This window comes from Camelus ferus, chromosome X, assembly GCF_009834535.1.
Source record: "Camelus ferus isolate YT-003-E chromosome X, BCGSAC_Cfer_1.0, whole genome shotgun sequence".
NCBI classification, from domain to species: Eukaryota; Metazoa; Chordata; class Mammalia; order Artiodactyla; family Camelidae; genus Camelus; species Camelus ferus.
In genome coordinates this window covers 12,203,145-12,226,793 of record NC_045732.1, presented here as the reverse complement: position 1 = coordinate 12,226,793, position 23,649 = coordinate 12,203,145, and the positions used below count along the sequence as shown (strand labels likewise).

The window sequence follows — 23,649 nt, the reverse complement described above, 5'->3', positions numbered from 1 at the left end:
TGCCACGGGTCCAGAGCTGACCCAGGGCTCGCTAGGGAAGCAAAATGCGGGGACTGGGGTGGTGATGGGGGCTCGGAGCCTAACACAGCTCAGGGGGACGGGCTTGGGTTGGTGGGAGGGAGGAGATACGTGCTTCTTCCAACCCTATCAAACACCTGGTCTTATTTACCAGTCTCCTGAGAGAAGATTGAAGGAATCTGCCTTCTCAATTTCTGGGTTTCAACGTGATGTCAAAGGTGCTCATTTTCTGCCCAATCCAGCAAGGATGTTCCGTTAACACCAAACCCCCAACCAAACCTGGAACGGAGCTGCTGAACGGTCCCATCCCCTTGGGGCCGAAGAAAGCCCCTCCATCCTCAGCTGGTGTCTTAAATGGCTCTGGGCCCGTCTGTGTCAGGACGCTAAAAAGGTCTCTGGTATCTGTTCCCTGCTGAGGCTGATGGCTTCGGACAAGGCTATCTCTTTGTTTTGTTTTATTTAAAAAATTTTTTTAAACTGAAATATAGTCAGTTTATAATGTATCAGTTTCTGGTGTGTATCATAACATTTCAGTCATACATGTACATACGTATATTCCTTTTCGTATTTGTTCTCATTAAAGGTTATCACAAGGTATTGAATATACTTTCCTGTGCTCTACAGTAGGACCTTATTATTTATCTGTTTAGTATATAGTCGTGCGTATCTGTTCATCCCCAACTCCCAATTTATCCTTTCCCCTACCCATTACTTTCCCCTTTGGTAACCACAAGTTTGTTTTCTATGTGTGTGAATCTCTGTTTTGTAAATAAGTTCATTTGTCTTTTTTTTTTTTTTCAGATTCCACATATAAGTGATATCTCATGGTATTTTTCTTTCTCTTTCTGGCTTACTTCACTTAAAATGACAGTCTCCAGGTCCATCCATGTTGCTGCAAATGGCATTATTTCACCCTTTTTATGGCTGAGTAGTATTCCATTGTATATATATACACCACATTTTCATCCAGTCATCTGTCAATGGACACTTAGGGTGCTAATGGGGTTTAGTGTTGGCGATGTCCTCTTAGCCATTTAAAAATTTCTTCTGTCACTTCTCAAGCCTGAATCGGGTCAGTTCTCAAAGGGTGAGATGTGGAATCCTGGGCAGGGGTTCCCCAAGATCGAGAGGTCTGAGTGGGGCCAAAATGGTTTTCATAATGATGTGAAGAACTCGTTGGTGTTTTTTTTAAACTGTGTTGAGGTTGGCACAGGTGCACACCTGAGCTCTCTGGGACTCCTCCCCGCCGACTCCCCAGGTAGCATTTCCAGAGCAGGAAGCCCAGTTCCTGCAGAAGAGCAATGTCCTCACCTCCTGTCAGTCTATGTCCCCCGGACCCTTGATCACCCAGGAGAAGGTCCACCAGATGGGAGAGTCCCTGGTATAACTGCCTCTTTTCCCCGCCCTCTTATTCTTACATTTCCCTTTGGTCCCAGCCAGTGGTTGCCTCCTCCCTGAGGACTTCATCTGGCCGACTTCTCTCTCCCTCTACAACTCTCCATGGCTCACGTGGCTTCCACGGCAACTCGCCTACTCATGCATACATGCATCCGCACGGTCATCAATTGAATGAACCAGTCATGCAGGCGTGCGCACCTGAGCTCACTCATGCAGGCATGCCTTCTCTTGCTCAGGTATTCATTCATGCATCTCACTCGTTCCCATTCATTGCTTCCTAGGTTCCCTTCTCCCCTCCCTCAAGCCCATATTCGCATAGTCATCTCCCTGGTCACTCGTCCATCCGTGCATTTATGCCTCATTCACTCACTCACGCATGCCTTCATTCATTCATTCATTCATTCGCGCGGTCACGCATGCACGCGTCAATTCGCAGGCACCCATGCGCGTTTCATGCCCTCCTCCTTGCACGCGCGGACCCCTCCCTTGGCTCTTCTGTGGACCCGCTCACCCAGGCACCCACACACTCACGCGCGCACCCCTCCGCGCGCTCCCTTGTTGGCTGGCGCCTCTCGTCACAGCCGAGGGGCCGCACCCGAGGTTTAGCTCCAGTTCCCCCCTCCGGCCCCCGCGCCGGCCTCGCCCCCGCCTCGGCTCGCCTGCCTCCGGGGAGACCACGCTCGGCGCCGTCCCGCCCCGGCGTCTCCAGCGCGGCCTCTGTCCGGGCGGTGCGCTGCCCCGGGGTCCGGCCCGAGAGGCCGCCGCAAACATTTACTCTGGGGCCGGCGGTTAAAGGTGAACTGGCCACGCGGAGAGGCTCGGACGCCTGGATGCGGCGGGGCGGGGGCCGCGGCGCCCGGGGCGTTGCGGGGGGGTGGGGGTGGCGGTCAGGCGGCCGCGGGGACCCGCGCCCGGGGAGGCGGGGCGGCGGGGCGGGGGCGGGGCCGGGCTTCTGGACGGCGGCCAATCGCGCGCCGCGGGCCGCCGGCCTCCCGGCGCAGGCCCGGGCCAGAGGCTGCCGGCGCCCGGAGGTGCGGGGGCCGCGGAGGGGGCGCCGGCTTCCGCCGGAGGTGCCGGGGGCGCCGAGGTGCGGGGGGCCGCGGAGGGGGCGCTTTCCACCGGGCCCCGGAGAGGGGGTCGGGAAGGGGCCGCGGCTGCCGAAGCGCGGGAGCTGCGGGGGCGCAGGGCGCGGGGGGCGTGGGGGAGGCCCAGGCGGGGCCGGAGGCCGGGGGCCTGGCCGCCCGAGCCCAGACGGAGGGCGGGGCGCGGGGGTGCGGAAGGCGGGGGGCCGGGAAGCTGCCGGGGCGCAGAGAAGGTGCGGGGGGCGCAGGGCTGCGGGGGGGCGTGGAGGCCGCTTGGGGAGAGTCTGGAGCCCGGCGGCGGGCGCCCGGCGCACAGGCTGCTGGAGCGCGGAAGAAGGGCGACATGCGGGGCGCAGTGGTGGCCAAGGCGTGAAAGGAGTCACCGGGGGTGGGGGGCGCCCCTGGGCCAGAGGGGGCGGAGGCTGCCCAGGGCGCAGAGGAGGGGCCGGACGCAGCGAGGCCACAAAAGACTCCGGAGCGAGTCGGGAGTTGGGGCGGGGGGCGCTGCGGCCTCGGGGGACACTCGGGCGGCCAGGGCTGCCCCGGGGCGCGGGAACGTGTGGTGAGGGGCAACTGGGGCGCAGCGGGGTCTCAGGTGATTCCAGGTAGGGGAGCAGGTCGCGCGGGGAGCCGGGTCGGAGGACAGAGGCTGCCCGCGCGCGGGGGGAAGGAGGAGGGCCGGGGTTGAGCGCGGTGGGGGTGTAGGGCGGGGCGGGGCGCGGGCTGCAGCCGCGGGGCTCTGGAATGCCGCGCTGTCTCCCGCAGGCCTGGAACTACGCGGGTCCCCCGGACACAGCGCCTCTGCTGGGCCTGGCTCCAGGCCGGAGAGTCCTCCCGCCGCGCCCCGGCGCACTCGGCCCCTCGGTGCCTACTGAGCCTTGGGCCTCAGACCATGCCGGGTGAGTCCGTGAATACTCCTGTGTTCTGCCTCCCTGTTCCTGCTGGCACCAGGGAGGCTGGTGTGCGCTGGCGGAACCCTTGTCCGCACAAGATGGCCCCAGACCCTTCCTCTCCCAGTGTGTGTCTCCCCAGTATCCCCGCCTGGGGCAGCAGAGGCTGGTGTCCCCACGTGTGGTTGGAAATGTGGGAAATGTGGACAGCTGGGGAGGGAGCGGTATTTAGTGAGGCCAAGGGCGCTGAGGTTTGGTGATTTTCCTTCTGTGAAAAGTAGCCCTTGGCAGTCGTTGAGCTGTGTGCGTCTCACTGACACAGGGACCCACAGGAAGTTCCTGCCCCTAAAACTCTGGGAAGTCACATCCTTTCGTCCTCCAGAGGTCAGACCCCAGGTGTAATTTGTTATTCCAGTGAAGCCCCAGGGTTAATCCCCCAGCAGGGCAGTTGGCCAGGTGGCTGGGACTTCCGCAAGTCCTTGGCCCCCAAGGGCTGAAATTCAGTCCTGTCTCCCTTGCCCTTGGGTTTTGAGGATGTCAGATTTGGACAGTTGACTTCTGAGGCTAAGGGATGTGATGGTGAAATGGAGCCACCACCCATGGGAAAGGTGCTGGTCCTGTTTTTACCATTAAAAAAAAAATGGGTTACTTTTTATTAAGAGGAACCATTGGTACATCACCGAGCAGCTTCCATGCTGTTTTTCCCTGCTCTCTGCCATAGAGAGGAACATTGTTGGGCAGAGGGGGTCGATTACCTGTCGTATGCTTAAGATTCTGTTCCGAGGGGGAGCTGAAAGGTCCCTCTGTCCCAGGGAGGGGTTCGGAGCTCTCCAGAGTGGAAAACCACGTTCCCCGCAAACCCACCAGGGCTGGTATAACGGTGGCATTCAGCGAGGGACATCAGGACATGTTGCCATCAGCCCTGTGGTGCGCTGGAACAGCCCATCTGGGCTTTCAACACTCTGCAGGAAACAAACAGCACCTTTGAGTAAAAGAGGAGGGGGAGCGGAGGAAGCCACCAATGTTATTTCATTTTCTTTTATTTATTTTTGGGGTGTGGAGGTTGGAAGACTGGGTGGCACAGAGAGGACACGAGAGGAACAGAAAGGAACATTTCTTCCAGATCCGTCATAAAAATGTCTGCCACGTCAGACTTCAGGATGAACTTGGTTTTGCGAAAAAAAAAATTTTTTTTTCAACTGGGGGTTGGAGTTTCGCCGCTCCACACCCGTGCCAAATGTCCCCTCCCCGGCGCCGGTGTTGAGTGCAAACTCAGCGTTTAAAGGTGGGAGACTTGGATCATGGTGGCTGTTCTTTGATGCCAAACTGGATTGTTGAGTGTTTCTCAGCGGTAAGGTTATGTGGGATTTGAAGACCTATCCGTGAAGTTTTGGCATTAAAAATCCACTGGCCGGTCTTTGCACTGGCGAGGGAGAGGTTATGCATTGTGATGTTGCAACGTCCCGCATGGGCCCCTGGGGACCAGCCTTCGGCGGCATGAGGTTGAGTCTTGCGGTTACTGGAGACGGAGGAGACCTTGTGAGGTTAATATGACTTGTAATCCATCTGAAGCAAAAGGGAAGTCCAGTGGTTGCACAAAACCCACTGCGTAGACTCAGCCCAGTCTCTCCTCCGCAGCAATCAGAAGCTCTGGACAATTGCCTGTCCCATTGTGGTCCACCCTCCCTCCCTCCCTCCCACGCCTCAGCCATCGGAGTCCCCAAGGGACCTCCCGGAGGCTGGGCCTCAGTCCACAGGCCGTGGTGCTTCCCTCTGCCCGCCCTTAGGACCTCTGCGCTTCCCTCTGCCTTAGACGTTGCCGTTTCTCGTGCCGAAACAGCCGATGTGGCCACGGGAAATGGGCCAGAAGCACGAGATGGTTGGACATGTCATTGTTCTGGTGTCTGGTTGTGTAACTCCCCAGTGAGTGAACTCTTTCCCTAGCTCTGTTGGGAGTTCTCTTTGAGGAGATCCAGTCCAAGTGGCTTCGGTTTGACCTGTATAGACAGTTCAGTGGTGTGACTGCCAGGCATGGGGAAAGGTGGTTTCTCGGCGTGACCAGGGCTGCTCCACACAGAGCCAAGCCTCCAGGGATCTCTGGGTGATCGCCACGCCTCCTTGCCCTGAGTGAGCACGGCGGGACTGCTTCTGTCTCCCTCGTCTGCGCTCCCAGTCACTGCGTTAGCTACCAGGCTGCCCGGACAAACCTCGCAGCTGGGCGGCTTGCGCAGCACACATTCATGTCTCCTGGTCCTGGAGGCTGGGATCTGAGGTCAGGGTGTGAGCAGGGCGGGGGTCTCCTGCGCCCCCTCTCCCCTTGGTGTGTGGACGGCCGTCTCCTCCCTGGGTCCTCCCGTGGGCGTCCCTCTGCGTGTGTCTGGGTCCTGATCCTCTCCTGTAAGGACACGCATCCTGTTCAGTTAGGGTCCACCTAGTGACCTCATTTTAACTTACCTCTTTAAAGACCCCATCTCCAGACGCAGTCACATTGAGGTCCTGGGGGTTAGGCTTCAACAGATGCATTTTGGCATCTGATTAGAGCAGTTACGTTTATTTCCTTATGGAGAGCTACAAAGCCAGTGTATGCAGTTACTGGGTTTTGATGACTTTACCATTTCGACTAGATAGCACCCCGTCCCTTGCTTCGGGCCGACTCAGTGCACCCTCCTCTTCTCGGGATGGCCAGCGGTCAGTGGGTAGTCCGTCTTGGTCCTGCGTGTCTCTTGTCACTGGGAGCTCTCCAGAGGACCCCGGTCTTAGCTCCCATCCAGACCTCTTTCTTGGATATCTCCACCTGGATGTCCCCCCGCACCTCAAACTCCTTGTGACAGAACTAATTAAGTCCTTGCATTTTCTGTCAGATTATTGTGTTCTCCCAATTTGCAGCAATAATTTCCATGTCCCTGGAGACTGAACATTATGTCATTATAAGCCTGTTATTTAAAAAACATAAAAACTGGGTAGATGAGAGATGATAGTTGATTGATAGAGAGATAGGCAGATGATAGGTGGGTAAGTAGATAGATTGATAGATAGATTGATTAGATGGATGGATGGATGGATAGATTAGATGGATGGATGGATAGATTAGATGGGTAGATAAATTGATAGATTGATAGACTGGTTGGATGGATGATGAATAGATAAATGGGATAGATTAGATGGATGGATGGATAGATAAGATGGATGAATAGATAGATAAACAGATGGATAGATAGATGCATAGATAGGTAGGTAGATAGACAAACAGACAAATAGGCATCTTTTGGGCTGCAGACTTGAGTTCTGAAGGTGGCTTTGTAATACTGAACTCAAGGTTGAAATGCCAACAACTCTTCGTCCCTTCTTCACCCGAGAAGAAACCCAGCAACGTGTGGACAGGAGCCCGTTGTGGCAGGCGCACTCGGCAGCTCAGCCCAGTGGGCTGTGAAGGGTAAGACGTCAGCGCCAGGAAAGCAGGTTCCGGGAAGCTTCTGCTCCTCCTGTTCCGTTTGGCGACCGTGTCTCTTGGCCTCAGTCTGAGCACGTCTCCCGGGCAGGGCACAGTGGCCCAGAGGGGAGGACACTCTGGCCTTTGAGAACTGAGGTCTGTGTGTCCTGGCCCTGGGTGACACCCTGCGAATTTTAATTTCTTGAGACAGCACGGGAGCCAGGACCAGGCGGGATTTCTTGATCGTGTTGACTTTTACCGTGGCGACCAGCTCTTGGAGGCGCCAGAATCAAACTGTTTAAAAGTCCCTGTGAAAGTCAGTGGATGCTGGGAATTGTCACTCAACTATACTTCAAATAAAATAAAAAAAATAAATAAAGAGCATCCACTCACCACGGATAACATAGAAGCAGTTAGGTTACAAGACAAACTGTCATGACAGATAAATCCGGTGTGATCGTTTAAAAAAAATCAAAGTAGTAAAGAAAAAACTCCCGCTCTTTGGAACCAGACGTTTCTGTACACTACAGACATCCTAAAGAATGAAAAGGTTGGACACATTTCAAGGCTTTTCCCCCCCCTCTTTTTATTTATTTATGTTTTATCATCCCATTTATTTTTATTTCTTCGAGGGAGTTAATTATGTTTATTTGTTTGTTGTTAATGGCGGTGCCGGGGATGGAACCCAGGACCTCATGCAGGCTAAGCAGGAATTTTTTTTTTTTAATTGACGTTGAGTTGATTTACAGTGTCGTGTTAGTTTCAGGTGTACAGCGAAGTGGTTCCGTTACACATACACATGTCTGTATCTATATTTTTAAAATTCTTTTCTGTTATGCGTTATTCCGAGATACTGAACGTAGCTCCCGGCGTTTATCTGTTTTACACGTGGTACTGCGCACCTGCTAATCCGCACCGGGAAATTTTAACGTGCTCTGCTTTTCTTGGCTCCGGTTTCCTCTCACTTGCCCTGTGTGTGGTGTGGCTTCCTGTTTTGTTTTGAAATGAAAGGGTGTCCGTGATGCATGTCTGTAGAACACCGGACAGGTCCTCGGTGTGAGTTACGCAGCTTGACAGAGGGGACGGTCTGCCGCGCCATCCCAGAAGCCCCATCGGGAACATAGCGCCATATTCATTTATTTGTTTGTTTGTTTTTGTGTGTTTAATCCACGCCCGCAGTGTCTGACCAAGCGTTTGTCACGCTGGCCACCAATGACATGTACTGCCAGGGGGCCCTGGTGCTGGGGCAGTCCCTGCGGAACCACAGGACGACCCGGAAGCTGGTGGTGCTGATCACGCCTCAGGTATCCAGGCTGCTCAGGTGAGACGCGGGCTCGGCCCCCTGATCCTTCTCCTGGAGAAGCAGGTCCCTTGCACTGCAGGAGCTTCCAGGAATTGTCCTTGGGGTGGACCCCGGGCCGGCCAGCATGCAAAGTACCCCCTGATCATTGTGCTTACAGGAGCGGGGTGGGTCTGCCACGGTGCGTGGTCGACTTCCAGAATCCTTGCAGACAGTCAGTACGGGATGTGGTGACTGTTCCTTCCCTCAGCTACGAAAATTCAAACGTCAGTTGTTTTTTGGGGGGTGGGGAACTTTGAGAAGCAGCTGTCCTGGAAGTGAAAGATGGAAGCCTGCAGGTCATAGAACTTCACATGGGTCTCTGTGACCTCTTCCCATGGGTAGACTGGGTTTCTGTTTCCTCTGCAGTGTGTGTCCTCTGTCCCATGTGTTCCCATAAAGGTGTGAGGAGGTTATTGTGGGCGGCGGTGCATGGCTGTCCTGCTGCTCTGTGGAATGCACATCTGAGTGCACACAGACGGCTTTGTTTCTCTTGATGGCATAAAAAACAAAGGCTGGGAGGGGAGGGTATAGCTCAGTGGTAGAGAGCGTGCTTAGCATGCATGAGGTCCTGGGTTCAATCCCCAGTCCCTCCATTAAAAACAACAAAAACAAAAAATAAGAATAATTAATAAATAAACCTCATTACCCCTCCCTCCCAAAAAAGATAGGCTGGATGTAGGGAATCAGCCAGGGAGAGGAGTTCCATCACCCAGGTGAGACGAGGGGCTGACCAGGTGACAGGAGACAGATGAGCATCAAGAACAGAGGTGTCCTTGTTGGTGGGACTGTAGTATGGTGCAGCCACTATAGAGGACAGTATGGAGATTTCTTAAAAAACTAAAAAGAGACTTACTGTATGATCCAGCAATCCCACTCCTGGGTGTATACCTGGAGGAAACTAATTTGAAAAGACATGTGCACCCCAGTGTTCATAGCAGCACTACACACAATAGCCAAGACAGGGAAGCACCCTAAGTGTCCATCAGCAGATGACTGGATAAAGAAGATGTGGTGTATTTATAGAAGATGTGGTGTATTTATACAATGGAATACTACTCAGGCATGAAAAAGAATAAAATAATGCCATTTGCAGCAACATAGGTGGACCTGGAGATGATCATTCTAAGTGAAGTAAGCCAGGAAGAGAAAGACAAATATACGATGTCACTTATATGTGGAATCTAAGAAAACTAATACAAATGAATTTACTTACAAAAGAGAGACAGACTCATTGACATAGAAAAGAATCTTACCATGACCAAAGGGGAAAGTGGAGGAGAGGGGTAAATTAGGAGTTTGGGATTAGCAGATACAAACTACTGTATATAAGATAGATACACAACAAGGTCCTACTGTCGAGCACAGGGAGCCAGTCAATACCTTGTAATAACCTATAATGGAAAATTATATATATAAACTATATATATATAAACTCTCAGTTTATCCCTCCCCCCCCTTTCCCTTTTGGTCACCATAAGTTTGTTTTCTTTGTCTCTTGAGTCTGTCTCTGTAACAGTCTATAATGAAAAAGAATGCATATTTATGTGTATGGCGGAATCACTATGCTCTACACCAGAAATGAACACAACATTGTAAATCAAATCTACTTCAATTAAAACAAAAAAGAACAGAGGTATCCTGCTGACCACATTGTCTGGGTCCCGAGACCTCAGTCTCTGGGACAGGCTGATGGCAGGTACTGTGGTGGGACCCTGAGCTTCTCACACATACTCAGTGAAAGCTTGCGACCCCTCATGGATTGGGGGGGTCCTGCTGACTCCTTCCTCCCTTTCCCGAGATCCCTGGGGCAGGAGTGGCCTGGCCAGGACCCCGGCTTGCTAGAGTCCCTGTCCCTCAGCATTGCACCTACTACCCGTGGTGAGAGACTGTGAGTCCTCCTTAGGTCCGTGGGTGTGAGGGTCTGAGGAGCGAGAGGGGAGACCCTGGCGTGGAGGGACTGAAGCGCAGGCTGAGTGGGACACCCCACTGGCACTGGGTCGCTCCACACTGCAGCAAGCAAAAGCCTCATATTAGTGGCAAATAATGGTTGCAAATGTGTCTATGAAACTATGCACATTTAAAAGAATCTGTATTACCCAGTAGTATTTATTTCATAAAGGATGGACAGCGAGGTATTGGGTAACTCCCAAAGGAAAGCAAAAAGCAGAGGCCGTGTTTTCCGAGTATCAGAATTCAGGCAAAGGGTGCTAGGTCACTGTATAGTTCACATTTCGGATATACTGGTCATGACTGTGGACCAAATGATCATTAGATAAAGCATATAAACTAGACCTGTTGGATACACCTGAAGATGGAAAGAATGCTGTTGGGAAATTCTTTTTATACAGTCCTCCTACTCTGTAATTCACAGATAAAGCAAATATGCAAGTGAATTCATCTGATGAATAATGCATAAAGTAACTCTTAAATGCTACGCATTACGCAAACAATATGCTTTTCTCTCATCCACCACAGACCGCTTAAAAAATTGACTTTGCATTAATGGTACAAGGAGGGTTTTAATATGTTACCTGGAGCAAGTATTGAGTGTTAAATTCTTTGAATGTAGTATAAGTAAACCTAGATGTTAATAGTGAAATTTAACCAAAAAAAACAAAACAGAAAGAGTGTTCCATGGGACACTTTAAACCAGAAATTCTCTCCTAAATAACTTGATAAGTGAGCCAGTGAAAGCTTGGAATTATATGCTATTTTAAAAACAATTTTGCTGTGAATACTACCTGTACAAACCAAAGGGGACAGCTGGAGTGATCCGAGAGAGAATAATGAAAATCAGTGAAGAAATTATCCAGTTCAAACATTTAGAACAAAAAACAGTATATGCAAGACAAGCAGGAGGAAGAAATTCATAAAGGAAAAAACAAAAAATAATAATTAGGAACAAGAAAAAAATCCAGTTGTTGGATTACTTAAAAATAAACCTTCAATCAGAGAGAACACAAATATACAAAATTAAACTTAAAAAGTACTCATTTGGATGCAACTTAAATTTTTTAAAATATATTTTTATTGATTTATTTTTTAATTGAAGTAGAGTTGATTTACAATATTGTGTTGGTTTCAGGTGTACAGCAAATGATTTGGTTATATATAGTTTTTTTTTAAGATTCTTTTGCATTATAGGAAAAGGTTATTTCCATTAGGTTATGACAGAATTTTGAATAGAGTTCCCTGTGCTGTACTGTAGGTCCTTGTTGTTTATCTGTTTTATGTACAGTAGTGTGTATCTGCAAATCCTAAACTCCTAATTTATCCCTCCCCCTTTTCCCCTCTGGTAACCATAAATATGTTTTCTGTGTCTGAGTCTGTTTGTGTTTTGTAAATAAGTTCATTTGTGTTACTTTTTACATTCCACATTTAGGTGATATCATGTGATATTTGTCTTTCTCTGTCTGACTTACTTCACTTGGTATGATCATCTCTAGGTCCAACCATGCTGCAAATGGCATTATTTCATTCTTTTTTCATGGCTGAGTAGTATTCCATTGTATATATACACCACATCTTCTTTCTCCAGTCATTTGTTGATGAATATTTAGGTTGTTTCCATGTCTTGGCTATTCTAAATAATGCTGGTATGAACAGTGGGGTGCATGTATCTTTTCAAATTAGAGTTTTCTCCAGATATAATCCCAGGAGTGGGATTGCTGGGTCATACTCTAAGTCTCCTTTTAGTTCTTTTTTAATGGCTGAGTAATATGACTTTGACATTTCTGAAGAGTAGTTGTCAACGGTTTCATAGAGGGCCTTTTGGCTTGCGTTTTTCCAGTGTTTTCTCATGGTCAGATTAAGGTTATACATTTTTGGCTAAAAAAAAAAAATCCTCAGAAGTAAAGTACTTTTTTCAGTGCATCATATTTCAGAGTGTGTGATGTCGCTGTGTCTAGCTATTGGTCATAAAACCTTAGTCGTATCTCCCCTGTAAAATTGTTATTTTTCTCTTTGTGATTGATAAGTATCTTGGGGGAGGTACTTTTAGACCATGAAAACATGGTCTTTCTCCTCAAAACCTTTACCCATTGATTTTAGGGCCCATTAGCGAGTCTAGTGATGTTTGTCTAATGGTGATTTTTCTGTTTTGCGCATTCCTTCTATATTTATCACTTGGAATTGTTCTGTGAGGAAGAGCTGCCCCTTTCCGCCATTTACTGATTTACTCAATTGTGATATCAGTATGGATTCACAAATATTCATTTTATACTTTGAGTTTCTTATTTGTTTTCTTGCCCAAAGTGCTTCAGTGTTGGCTGCTGGGAGCTCCTCCTGATTGGCTTCCTGTATCTTTTTGACATGGCCCTATCCTTTTTTCTAGCACTTTCTTAATTTTCTATCATCACAAGATATTCCAGGCTATAATGAAGTACAATTTGAGCAAAAAAAAAAATTAAGTGGAACAGAGGCAAAGTTCATTTTGATGAAAGGTACAGGTCTCTGAAAATTTGAGTCTCAAACTCATATGCAACGAACAATGTAGGTTTTGAATCTGTAAAGCAAAAATCAATGGAGATTGTAGTGGACGTCTGTTGGTTTCTGCCTGCTCAGCATTCACTCCTCCCTGCCCATGCAGTTTGGAAAGAGGAAGTACTTTCCTAGGAGATGACCCGAATCAGTCTATCTCAGGACTGTTTCATATGTCTTGTTTTCACGTTTGCCTAAGTTTTAAGCACGATTGGAATGTGGGCACAGCTCTGAGACACCCATGGGGAAAAACCCCTGAATATGAGTGGTTTGGAACCATGTTTCATGCGAGTGCCCAGCACAGGACAGCGTGTCTTGTGTTCAGTGGTCTTCTGTTCTCCTAGGATTTGGCGTCTCTTTTCCAGGGTCATCCTCTCCAGGCTGTTTGATGAGGTCATTGAGGTGGACCTCACAGACAGTGCAGACTACATCCACCTGGCCTTCCTGAAGAGACCTGAGCTCGGAGTCACCCTCACCAAGCTTCACTGCTGGACGCTCACCCATTACAGCAAGTGTGTCTTCCTGGACGCAGACACCCTGGTGAGTCTAGGGGAGGGTGAGGACCCTCTCCATCCTTAAGTGGGCTGCTGGTGGAGCCCATCAGGTCACGTCCCTCCCTCGCACCAACATCCATGTTCAGTCCGTCAACACCAGGTAGAACCCACCTCCTTAGCCCTGCGCTCGACCCTGCCGAGGACATTTGAGACACTTGAAGGTACGTTCCTTCCCTACGATGGGTTTTATAACTACATCATTTCATCCTCACAAAATCAAATAACTAGGGAAAATAATATTCTGCCTTGATTGTGAATTCTATACTCCTGATGGGGCTGGTGCACCTGGCTTCTTAAGCTCTTGTCACTTGGGGTAGCGGTGCCTACTGGTGTGCGAGCCCAGGATGGATACTTCCAGAAACAGCTGTTGGAAAGTCGAAAAGTGCAGTGAGGTTGGAGTGTGGGTTGTCTTGGTTGCGCAGAAAGCAGCTCTGTAAGAAATAAGAATGAGAGAACCATCAGAGTCAGTTTTTTTTTCCCCCAGACAGAGCACAATTTAGCAAGCCAATAGGTGTTGCAGGCAGGCTCTGCAAGGCAATTGATTACATTATATTTCCTTGCAAACCTCCACATTGGTGGCTTTCCCAAGCCTCGTGGGTCACGTGTGCTAGACGAAAGAGAATATATGATTAAGAGAGGTCCACGGAGGGTCTTAAGAACCTTGAGATATGAAAAAGACTATGAAAACGAATGTAAGTATATATATGCAGGGCTGGGACATTGTGCCAAGCACCGGGAGCTGACACATTCTAACTGACGGCACTTCAGTTAACAAACAGACGGTGTTCCTTCTGTCCCTTGAAATCAGCTAGAGAGTGTTCTTACATGGCAAGCTCTTCTCTTTTGGGCATAACCCTAAAAATAAGAGAGCCACTTAAAAAAAAAAAAAGGCGCAAGTTTCCCATCACTGAACACGCCGTCCCGGCCTGAAGTCGCTGTCGCATTTCTCACCCGTGTCCCGGCGGCTAAGGGAAGGGCCCCCACGCCCCGCTTCCCCAGGTGCTGTCCAACGTGGACGAGCTGTTCGCCAGGACGGAGCTCTCTGCGGCCCCCGACCCCGGCTGGCCGGACTGCTTCAACAGCGGGGTGTTTGTCTTCCGACCTTCTCTGGAGACGCACGGCCTGTTGCTGCAGCACGCCGCCGACCACGGCAGCTTCGACGGTAGGTGAGGGCGGAGGGGGATGGGGCCCGTCCCCCTGCCCCGCCGTACACTCGGCGCCACCACCCCGTTATCGGCGAACGGCAGCTGGGAGTCAGTGGAAGATGAGGATCAAAGAGTAAGTTCGGGCAGGGAGATAGGAAGAAACAAAGAAGTTAGTGAGTACAAGGTAGGGGCGCTGCAGGCCGGGTCACATGGAATGGGGTAGACAGCCTTTCTCGAAAGAGCCAGAGACTTAATGTTTTCAGCATCGTGGGCCATACGATCTCGGTGGCCAACGTTCATCCCTGTGTTTGTAGAGGAAGTCAGGATGGGACTTGACAGGACTTCAGTGAATGTGGCGGTGTTTGCATAAAACTTTATGTACAAAAAATGGTGCAAGCCAGCGTTGGCCAACCCGATATAGAGTGAAGGGGAGAATTAACTGGGAGCCAGTGGGAAACCAGATAGTTGCTTTACTGGGCAGTTAGTAGATGGGAAACACGTTAGCATTTTTGTAATGTGGAAGGAGATGCTAGACTGTCGAAAAAGTGGAATGTAAATTGGTGCAGCCACCAGTGGAAAACAGTATGGAGGTTTCTCCAAAAACTAAAAATGGGACTACCGTGTGACCCAGCAGTCCCACTCCTGGGGATAGCTCTGAAAAAACCCAAACCATTAATTCATAAAGATACATGCACCGCAGTGTTCATAGCAGCAGTATTTACAATAGCCAAGACATGGAGGCGACCTAAGTGTCTATCGAGAGATGACTGGATGGAGAAGATGTGGTGTATGTACACAATGGAATATTACTCAGCCATAGAAAAGAATGAAATTTTCCCATTGGTAACAACAGGGATGCACCCGGAGGGCAGTAAGCTAAGTGACGTAAGTCAGAGAAAGACAAATACTATACGATGTCACTTATATGTGAAACCTAAAAAAATACAACAAACGAGTGAATATAACAAAGCAGAAGCAGACTCACAGACACAGAGAACAAACTAGTGGTGACCAGGGGGGGAGAAAGAAGGGGGAGAGGCAGGATGGGGGAGGGGAGTCAGAGGCACAGACTTTTAGGTATAAAGTAAGCTGCAAGGATACATTGTACAACGTGGGGAATATAACCAACGTTTTATAATAACTATAAATGGAGTGTAACCTTGACAGACTCTGAATCACTATGTGATCCACCTGTGACTTATGAAATATTGTACAGCAACTAGACTTCAATTAAACAATAAAAATAATCAATTGATAGGAAAAAAAGAAAAATGGCTTTTAGGTAAGGATGGGGAGGTAACAAAGTTGGCAAAAATGGTGGGAAAAGCTGGGATACCAGTGTGTCCGTTACACCCTTGTGTTCTCTTGGTGCTCTGCACCATTCTTTATTAACTTCTTTGGCTGTGTGTTACCACTGCACCATTCTTTATTAACTTCTTTGGCTGTGTGTTAATTCTTTAGGGGCAGACCAAGGCTTGTTGAACAGCTTCTTCAGTAGCTGGTCCACGGCTGATATCCATAAGCACCTGCCGTTCATCTATAACTTGAGTAGCAACACGGCGTACACCTACAGCCCTGCGTTCAAACAGTAAGTTTTATGCCTTCTACGCCTGCCTCCTCCGGACAGCAGTTCTCTTTCAGAATCTGTATCACCTTTTGGCTTTTTGAAGGAAAAAAATAATCAGGTCATCTCTCTGCTTGCTTTTTTTTTTTTTTAAATCATTTTACATGATAGGTAGTCAAGGCAGCTGGGCTTAAGGAGAGTGGTTCCCAAAGTGTTGCCCAGGGAACACCTTTGGGGGGTTCCTTGCCACCCTTTCAAGTCTGTGGAGTCAAAATGACTTAAAAAAATTAATTCTAAGACATTTTCCTTATTTCACTCTTGTTGTCTCATAAGTGGACAGTGGGACTTTATAGAAACACCGTAAGTGTGGAGCATGCATTTTTTTTTTTTTTTTTTACTTTTTTTATTGAACTGCAATCATTTTCAATGTGTCCATCTCTGGTGCACAGCACCATGTCTCAGTCATGCATATGCATACATATATTCGTTTTCATATTCTTTTTTAATTAAAGATTATTGCAAGATACCGAATATAGTTCCCTGTGCCATATGGAAGAAATTTGGGGTTTTTTTAAATCTATTTTTATATAAAGTGGTTAACCTTTGCAAATCTCAAACTCCCAAATTGATCCCTTCCCACCCCGTTTCCCCTGGTAACCATGAGATTGTTTACTGCATCTGGCAGTCTGTTTCTGCTTTTAACAGGGGCCATATTGCCCTCCCCCAAGGAGACAAGAGGCTGGTTCTTGGGGACTGAAAATCCTTTTTAATATTAAAAAGCACAGATTTACATATAAAATGTAGACAGACAGTGAGAAAGTGCTGTTAAAGTTGCACAAGAAAGCAATTAAGGCGGTTAAGGGGAAAAAATGCTTGGAACGTTTCAAGGTTGGTAGGAGTGGTGATAATGAACAAAAAAAAAGGTTGAGAGGGGGTAATTTACAGTCCTTTGCAAGAAACCTATTTTCTGGTTTGCAGCTTGCATTGTCCACAATAAAAAAAAATTTTTTTTTTTTTTTTGGTTCCTGTCATTTTCAGGATGTGACAATTTGGGCTGTGGTTCTCCCCGTCTTCATAAGACTCCCAATTTATTCTGCCTGTTTCGGGGAACCGCCCCATGGGTTTCTATTACGTTTCTTGGTGTAGAGAAAATAAAACACCACAAACATGGATTGAATGATGGATTAGTTCTACGGCAAGTCGAAGTGACAAGATTGTCCAGTCAACCATCGAGATGAACCTTTCCGTCCCTGCTGTCTGTGCTGAGGCCGATGGTTGTCCAAGGATTTCTGGGTGAGGTCGCTTCCGAGAGAAAAAGCAGAATGTTCTATGTTTCCTTCTCAGGTTTGGCTCTAGCGCGAAGGTGGTCCACTTCTTGGGGTCCGCGAAGCCTTGGAACTACAAGTACAACCCGCAGACCGGCTCGGTTCTAGACCAGGGCTCCGGGTCGGTCAGCCAGCACCAGACATCCTTCCTGAACCTCTGGTGGAGGGTCTACCACCGCAGCATCCTGCCGCTTTACGAGAGAATCGGGCACGAGGAAGTCCACGCGTCTCCGGGACACACAGTAAGGAGACTGTTCCCTTGAAACCCCAAGAACTGAGATGAGGGGAAACTCTCCAGGCTCCACAATTGTGTGTTTCCCTCGACTCCGCCCCTTCTGATATATATTCTGTGTCTCACCTAGAAGGATGCTCAAAGAGGCAGGTCACAGTTTTTGTGTGTGTCTGTGTGCGACAAAATCGTGAATGTGTCGTGAGCAGAACGGCTGCTTCGATTTACAGGACTGATGTGTAAATAATTACTTAAATTCGCCGACTTCCTCAGGGCAAGAGGCACTCACAGCTTAAGTGGCTGAAGCTGACTGATTACAAATTGTCTTTCAAGGGGTCGTTTCCCACGTTGAGTCCCCGAGTGAAGTAGCAATTGGAGGCAGTTTCTGAAAAGGGTCTTTAAACTTTGATTGAAAGACAAAAAATTATTGATTGGCACCCATTGGATTTTTCTGTTTTTTTTATTTTTTAATTTTTTAAATTTTTAATTTTTTTTCCCATCGGATATTTTTAAACTATAACCCTAAATGCTCTTCGTGGTGGAGTTTCTCGAGTTGATTTAATAAGGATGAAACAGCCTGGCAAATGACCTTTTATTATTTTTTTTTAATGGAAGGGTAGTTGATTTACAGTGTTGTGTTAGTTTCTGGTGTACAGCATAGTGATTCAGTTATAAATAAATAAATATACTTTCTTTTTCAGATTCTTTCCTATTATGTTATTACAAGGTGTTCAATATAGTTCCCTGTGCAGTACAGTAGGATCTTGTGTATCTATTCTGTATACAAATCCCAAACTCCTAATTTATCCCTCCCTTTCTTTCCCCTTTGGTAACCATAAGTTATTTTCTGTGTCTGTGAGTCTGTTTCTGTTTTGTAAATAAGTTCATTTGTCTCATTTTTTTTTAAGACTCCACATATAAGTGATATTTCTCTTTCTCTGTCTGACTAACCTCACTTAGTATGACTATCTCCAGGTCCATCCCTTTTGTTGCAAATGTCATTATTTCATTCTTTTTCATGGCTGAGTAGTATTCCTTTGTATAAATACACCACATCTTCTTTATCTAGTCATGTGTCGATGGATATTTAGTTTGCTTCCACAGCAAAGGACCTTCTAAAATTAGGTACCAGGAAACTATTTCATGGTCGGTTTTTTTCTAGGTATAATTTATTGCTACAGTGGAGTCCGGTGTCAGCAAATGCATGCCTTGGGCCCTTGAAAAGAATTCCTATTTGAGTGTTGGCTATGGGTTTTCTTTGGTGGAGCTGGGTGCTACTTTTCAATGAGCAGGACTAAAACTTTTTCTGATCGTTGCCCACGAGTGAACAGGAGTTTATAAGGATTCATGTCGTGGATGTCAAGTTGCCCCTCTCTTCTGCCAAGCCGCTTGCTAGGTATTGGTTGTAGAGGAAGGAAGTAAGGCTTTGAGTCAGATGGTTCTGAGAAACCGGACTTCGAGAGCAGTCTGGAGGGCCTGCGCCGTGTGGTCCTTCTCGCCAGGAGCAGCACCACCTTTATCCACTTGTGTTTTATCAAAGCTATCTTTGTCTCATCGCCAGGAGTCCCAGGGCCCCTGGGGCTCTCTCTGTCGGCCCCCAGGTGTGGGATCCCTTGTCTCTGGCCCTGAATATTTATAGATTATGTAGCATCCATTAGTTAAGCTTCTGTGTAATGCATGTGGATGTCGGGGCTGAAGACCACCGGCCCCACAGAGGGTGGGGTGGGTCCTGCGGCCCCGAGAGTGGCCGGAGTCTTGAAGAGATGCAAGGAGGACTTGCTGAGTTCATCTCCCTTTTGTGCAGACTTGCCTCACGGGCGGTGGGGTCCCGTGTGCAAATTCGGCACCCACTGCTGACGGGATGTGTGCAGATTCCACTCCTGGCGCCCGGGAGCCATGTGCAAATTCGCCGGAGGGGTCCAGGCAGCCTTGGCCTGCTGAAGACCCTTTGGAGAGGACCATGGTGGTGGAGGAGAGCTGTGCTTCACCTGGAGCACGCCATTCAGAAGATGTAAGTACCTGCACTTTGAGACGCAGAGTCAGACACTGGTTGCTTAGTGAGATGGAGCAGAGAGGATGCTCCCTGGGCCTCTGGGGAGGAGGATGGAGGGGCGGTACCTGTCCTCAGTTCGCTGTGGCATTAGGACCTCCTGCCTTTATTTAGAGAATTGCTAAGTTAGCAGGGAGGATGTAGCTCAAATGGTAGAGCACTTGCTCAGCATGCACGTGGTCCTGGGTTCAGTCCCCAGGACCTCCTCCAAAAATAAATAATAAACCCTAATTACCTACCCCCCTGCCAAAAAGAAAGACAATAATAGAGAATTGGTACATTACACATCACAGCAAACCCAATAAAAGATGTACCATGTTACCTAAAGTTTATTGCCTTAAAACTTTGTTTTGGTTAGTAGAATTACTGGTGTATTTATGTTTAAATCTTATCATCTGTTTTAAGAATCTTTTTCGAGGTGGGGTTGGGGACAGCTCAGTGGTAGAGTGCATGCCTTGCTTGCGTGCACAAGGTCCTGGGCTCAATCCCCAGTCCCTCCATTAAAAAATAAACAAGCAAACCTAATAACTTTCCCCTCAAAAAAGAAATTAAAAAATTTAAAAACCTTAAAAAAAAAGCATCATTTTCTCTCTCCTTTTTTGTCTTCCATTGGATTAACTTTTAGTTACTCTCTGTCTTACACATCCATTTTGCATTGCTTGGATTATTTTTTCAATGGTTACCTGGAGATTCCAGTTTTCACTCCTCACTTGTTATAATGTGATAAATGGAGGATTTTTTGATACTTTCTGGCAACAGAAGAACCCCAGAGAACTTTCCCTCCCTTCATCTCCTTCCCATGTTTTGTGTTGTTACCATGCATTTTAATACTGTAGCCATTCTTCCCAGGCAGAGGTATCATTTCATCTTATGTTCACCCCTTGTTTCATTTTTCTATCAGTAATTTTTTTCTTCTCATAGAACTCTCTTTATTATATATTTCAGTTCAGGGTTATTAAATTCCCTCAGTGCAGGTATCTGAAAATGCCTTCATTTTGCCTTCATTTTGGACCATATTTCACTGGGTATGGAATCCTGTTTTTTATTGACGTGTAGTTGATTTACACTACTGTGTTACTTTTGGGTGTATAACACAATGATGAAGAGATAGATACATATATATATATTTATATATATATGTATATATTCATTTTCAGATTCTTATCCATTATAGGTTATTACAGGATATTGAATATAGTTCCCTGTGCTGCACAGTAGGACCTTGTTGGTTATCTATTTTATATATAGTTCTGCATACATGTTAATGCCAAACTCCCAATTTATCCCTCCCCCACTTTCCCCTTTGGTAACCACAAGTTTGTTTTCTATGTCTGTGAGTCTATTTCTGTTTTATAAATAAGTTCATTTGTATCATTTTCTTTTAGATTCCACATATAAATGATGTCATATGACATTTGTCTTTCTCTGTCTGGCATACTTCACTTAGAATGACGATCTCCAGGTACATCCATGTTGTTGCAGATGGCATTATTTCATTCTTTTTTATGGCTGAGTACTATTCCATTGTGTATATATACCACATTTTCCTAAACCAGTCATCTACTGATGGGCACTTGGGTTGCTTCCATGTCTTGGCTATTGTAAATAGTGCTGCTATGAACATTGGGGTGCATGTATCTTTCAAACTAGAGTTTTAGGCAGATACATACCCACAAGTGGGATCATTTAATCATATAGTAACTCAATTTTTAGTTTTTTAAGGAGCCTCCATATTATTTTCCATAGTGGCTGCACCAATTTACATTCCCACCAAGGGTATAGAATGCTCACTAGGCAATTATCTTACAATGATAAGCAGGAAGATATTTCAAAATCTTCTGACTTCCTTTATTTCTCCAGGAATTCATCTTCCAGCCTCACGTGTATACGTCAGAAAGTAATGTGTCTTCTTGCTCTGGCTGCTTTTAAGATTTTTTTTCTCTTGGGCTATGGTTTTTATCGGTTTTCTCATAATGACTCTGGGTTTTTATTGTTTGTATGTAACCTACTTGGGGTTTGTAGCTCTTCTTGAATTTGTGTCCCTTCTGCCCTTTCTCTGTCTCCCCCCTCCTCCTCCTCCCCTAAACGTTTGTGATTCCAGTTACATCAACAGTAGGAATTTCATCTTGTGCCTTTATCTGGGACACACTTCTCCCATCTGTCTTCCCGTGCTTCAGTCTACGGGCCTGTTTTCCACTTAACTAATCTTCTCTTCGGCTGCGTCTAATCAGTTGTTAGATTAGACCTACATCCTGCCTGCTTTATTTCAGTTACTGTATTTTTAGTTCAAATAAACATCAAACGTTTAAGAGGGGGTTTTCAGTACTCCCTTGAATATGTTCAACTTGTCCCTTTATTTAAAGTATTTCTCATATTCAGCTGTAGTCTACAGAAATCATACATCTGCATTTCACGTGGATCTGTTTTTGTGCTTTGACTTTGTTTCCTCTTGGTTTTCAGTCATATGGTCTTGTCTTGCCACATGCTGCTTAATTTTTGATGGACTGCAAGACATCGTATATGGAAGCACTGTGGGGATAATTTGAGGCTCTGCATCGTATTATCATATCCAGAGAGCATTTCTTGTGGGGGTTTTTTGGGGGGGGGCAGGTGGCTTGCCCACACCCTATTAGAGGTCAATTTGGAGTGAAATTGAGCTTCAGTATTCGTGAGAGCTGGTCTTTTTCTGATTCTCATTTCAGTAGAATCCCCGGTGAAAGGAGTCTCTTGCGGTGTTTAGCGGGTCCCTCCTGGATACCTCATCAATTACGGACTCCTCAGCCTCATAGGACTGCCAAAACGTCTGCTCTCCCCTCAGCTATAACCTCTTAGTTGCCTGGAGGTGAAATACGATGCTAGATGTATGCATTATACACATATTATACATATATGCATTTTGGGGGCGTCCAGTCTTTTGAGTTCTTTTCGGCATGAAATTTACTGGCAAGTAAGTAGTTTTACCCATTGCTGAAAGTGGAAAAAATCCCTCTTTGGTTCTCTAGCAGATTTCTGTATTTATATTTTTAGCTTTCACCACCTCCAGCAGCAGTTAACTTTCACGAGGTTGTAGTGCATGATGCTAAGGAGTGCGTCTTCTTTTTGTTCTAACTGTCTCTGCTCAGGTTGTGTCTGTGAGCATCCTGTATCTGTCTGGGGGGTACCCATTCCCTGCGTCATCTGCCTTTACGATGTCCTCTGTTTTCATCAGTCTAGACTGAAAGTACTTTGATTCTTAAGCTACTCTGCACCCTTCAGCCCCCCCCCTCTGTCCTTTGAGCCAAGAATCCTATGAATTGTTTCCAGTCCCAGAGTCTCTCTCTTCAAGATGACCCAAGCTTCCGGCAGCTCGTTAAGGGTATGAATCGGTGAAACACTGATCATCTAAGGACAAAAATAAATGCTGTTTGTGAAAGTCGCATTGTACACAGGTGTGTTTGCAAGCCTGCCAACAACTTTCTGAAAGGCTGGCTTTGCACCGTGGTATTATTAAATCCTTGTCTCAGAATTCCCTCCTGGCTTTCTGCACACGTAAAGAAGGAAGTCCCTATTTGTTGCTAGGAAGAGTATGGGGAATATTTATTATATACTTTTCAGTTTGTATTTCAGTCATTTATGGTCATTATTTTTAAATAAACCTGTGGTCTTGTTCAGATAGATTAGCATGAGTCGACGTAACTTCTTTTCCTGCTTAAGTTAAATTTGTAAGCGTCTAACTTATCTGCAGAAGACCAACGGAAACGTCGTCTTATTTTATCATTTCTTATCAAATCGATAACCCGGAGTTAAATCACTTCCAGGGAAGGATAACATGTCACGACAGCCCACACAGAATTTATTTATCTGTTCTTTGCGGAGAGAAATTAAGGTGACAGAATTGGTGTGTTCCCTAATCCGATTTGAAACGAATCTTTCCGAGATGACTCAAACCTTCTGGCACTGTCTGTTCGCCAGGCTAATCGCTCCACTTGTCAATTACAGCAGATGGCTATGCTATGTATTATTAAAGAGTTTAGGGCTCCGAGACAGTGAGTAATGTATCCAGCGCTTTCAAAAAAAAAAAAAAAAGGCTGTCAGGTTTCAAATCTAGAACACTGATTGCCACTCTCCAACACTGACTTAATAAGGAAATTATTTGTATGGTAT

The 23,649-nt window shown here is 46.9% G+C and overlaps 1 protein-coding gene across 7 annotated transcripts in view; it reads left to right on the top strand.

Annotated features, from left to right (window-relative positions):
- The first annotated feature begins 2,761 nt into the window (after positions 1 to 2,761).
- Positions 2,762 to 23,649, top strand: part of GYG2 (glycogenin 2) — a 46,573-nt gene continuing 25,685 nt past the window's right edge. For all 7 annotated transcript variants that reach the window (XM_032475527.1, XM_032475528.1, XM_032475531.1 and 4 more), the window contains exons 1-8: positions 2,762 to 3,103; positions 3,264 to 3,397; positions 7,998 to 8,139; positions 13,005 to 13,179; positions 14,193 to 14,355; positions 15,800 to 15,926; positions 17,247 to 17,469; positions 19,261 to 19,467. In XM_032475527.1, the coding sequence (XP_032331418.1) occupies positions 3,391 to 3,397; positions 7,998 to 8,139; positions 13,005 to 13,179; positions 14,193 to 14,355; positions 15,800 to 15,926; positions 17,247 to 17,469; positions 19,261 to 19,467 (1,044 nt within the window). In that variant the 5' untranslated portion in view covers positions 2,762 to 3,103; positions 3,264 to 3,390. The remainder of the gene's footprint in view (positions 3,104 to 3,263; positions 3,398 to 7,997; positions 8,140 to 13,004; positions 13,180 to 14,192; positions 14,356 to 15,799; positions 15,927 to 17,246; positions 17,470 to 19,260; positions 19,468 to 23,649) is intronic.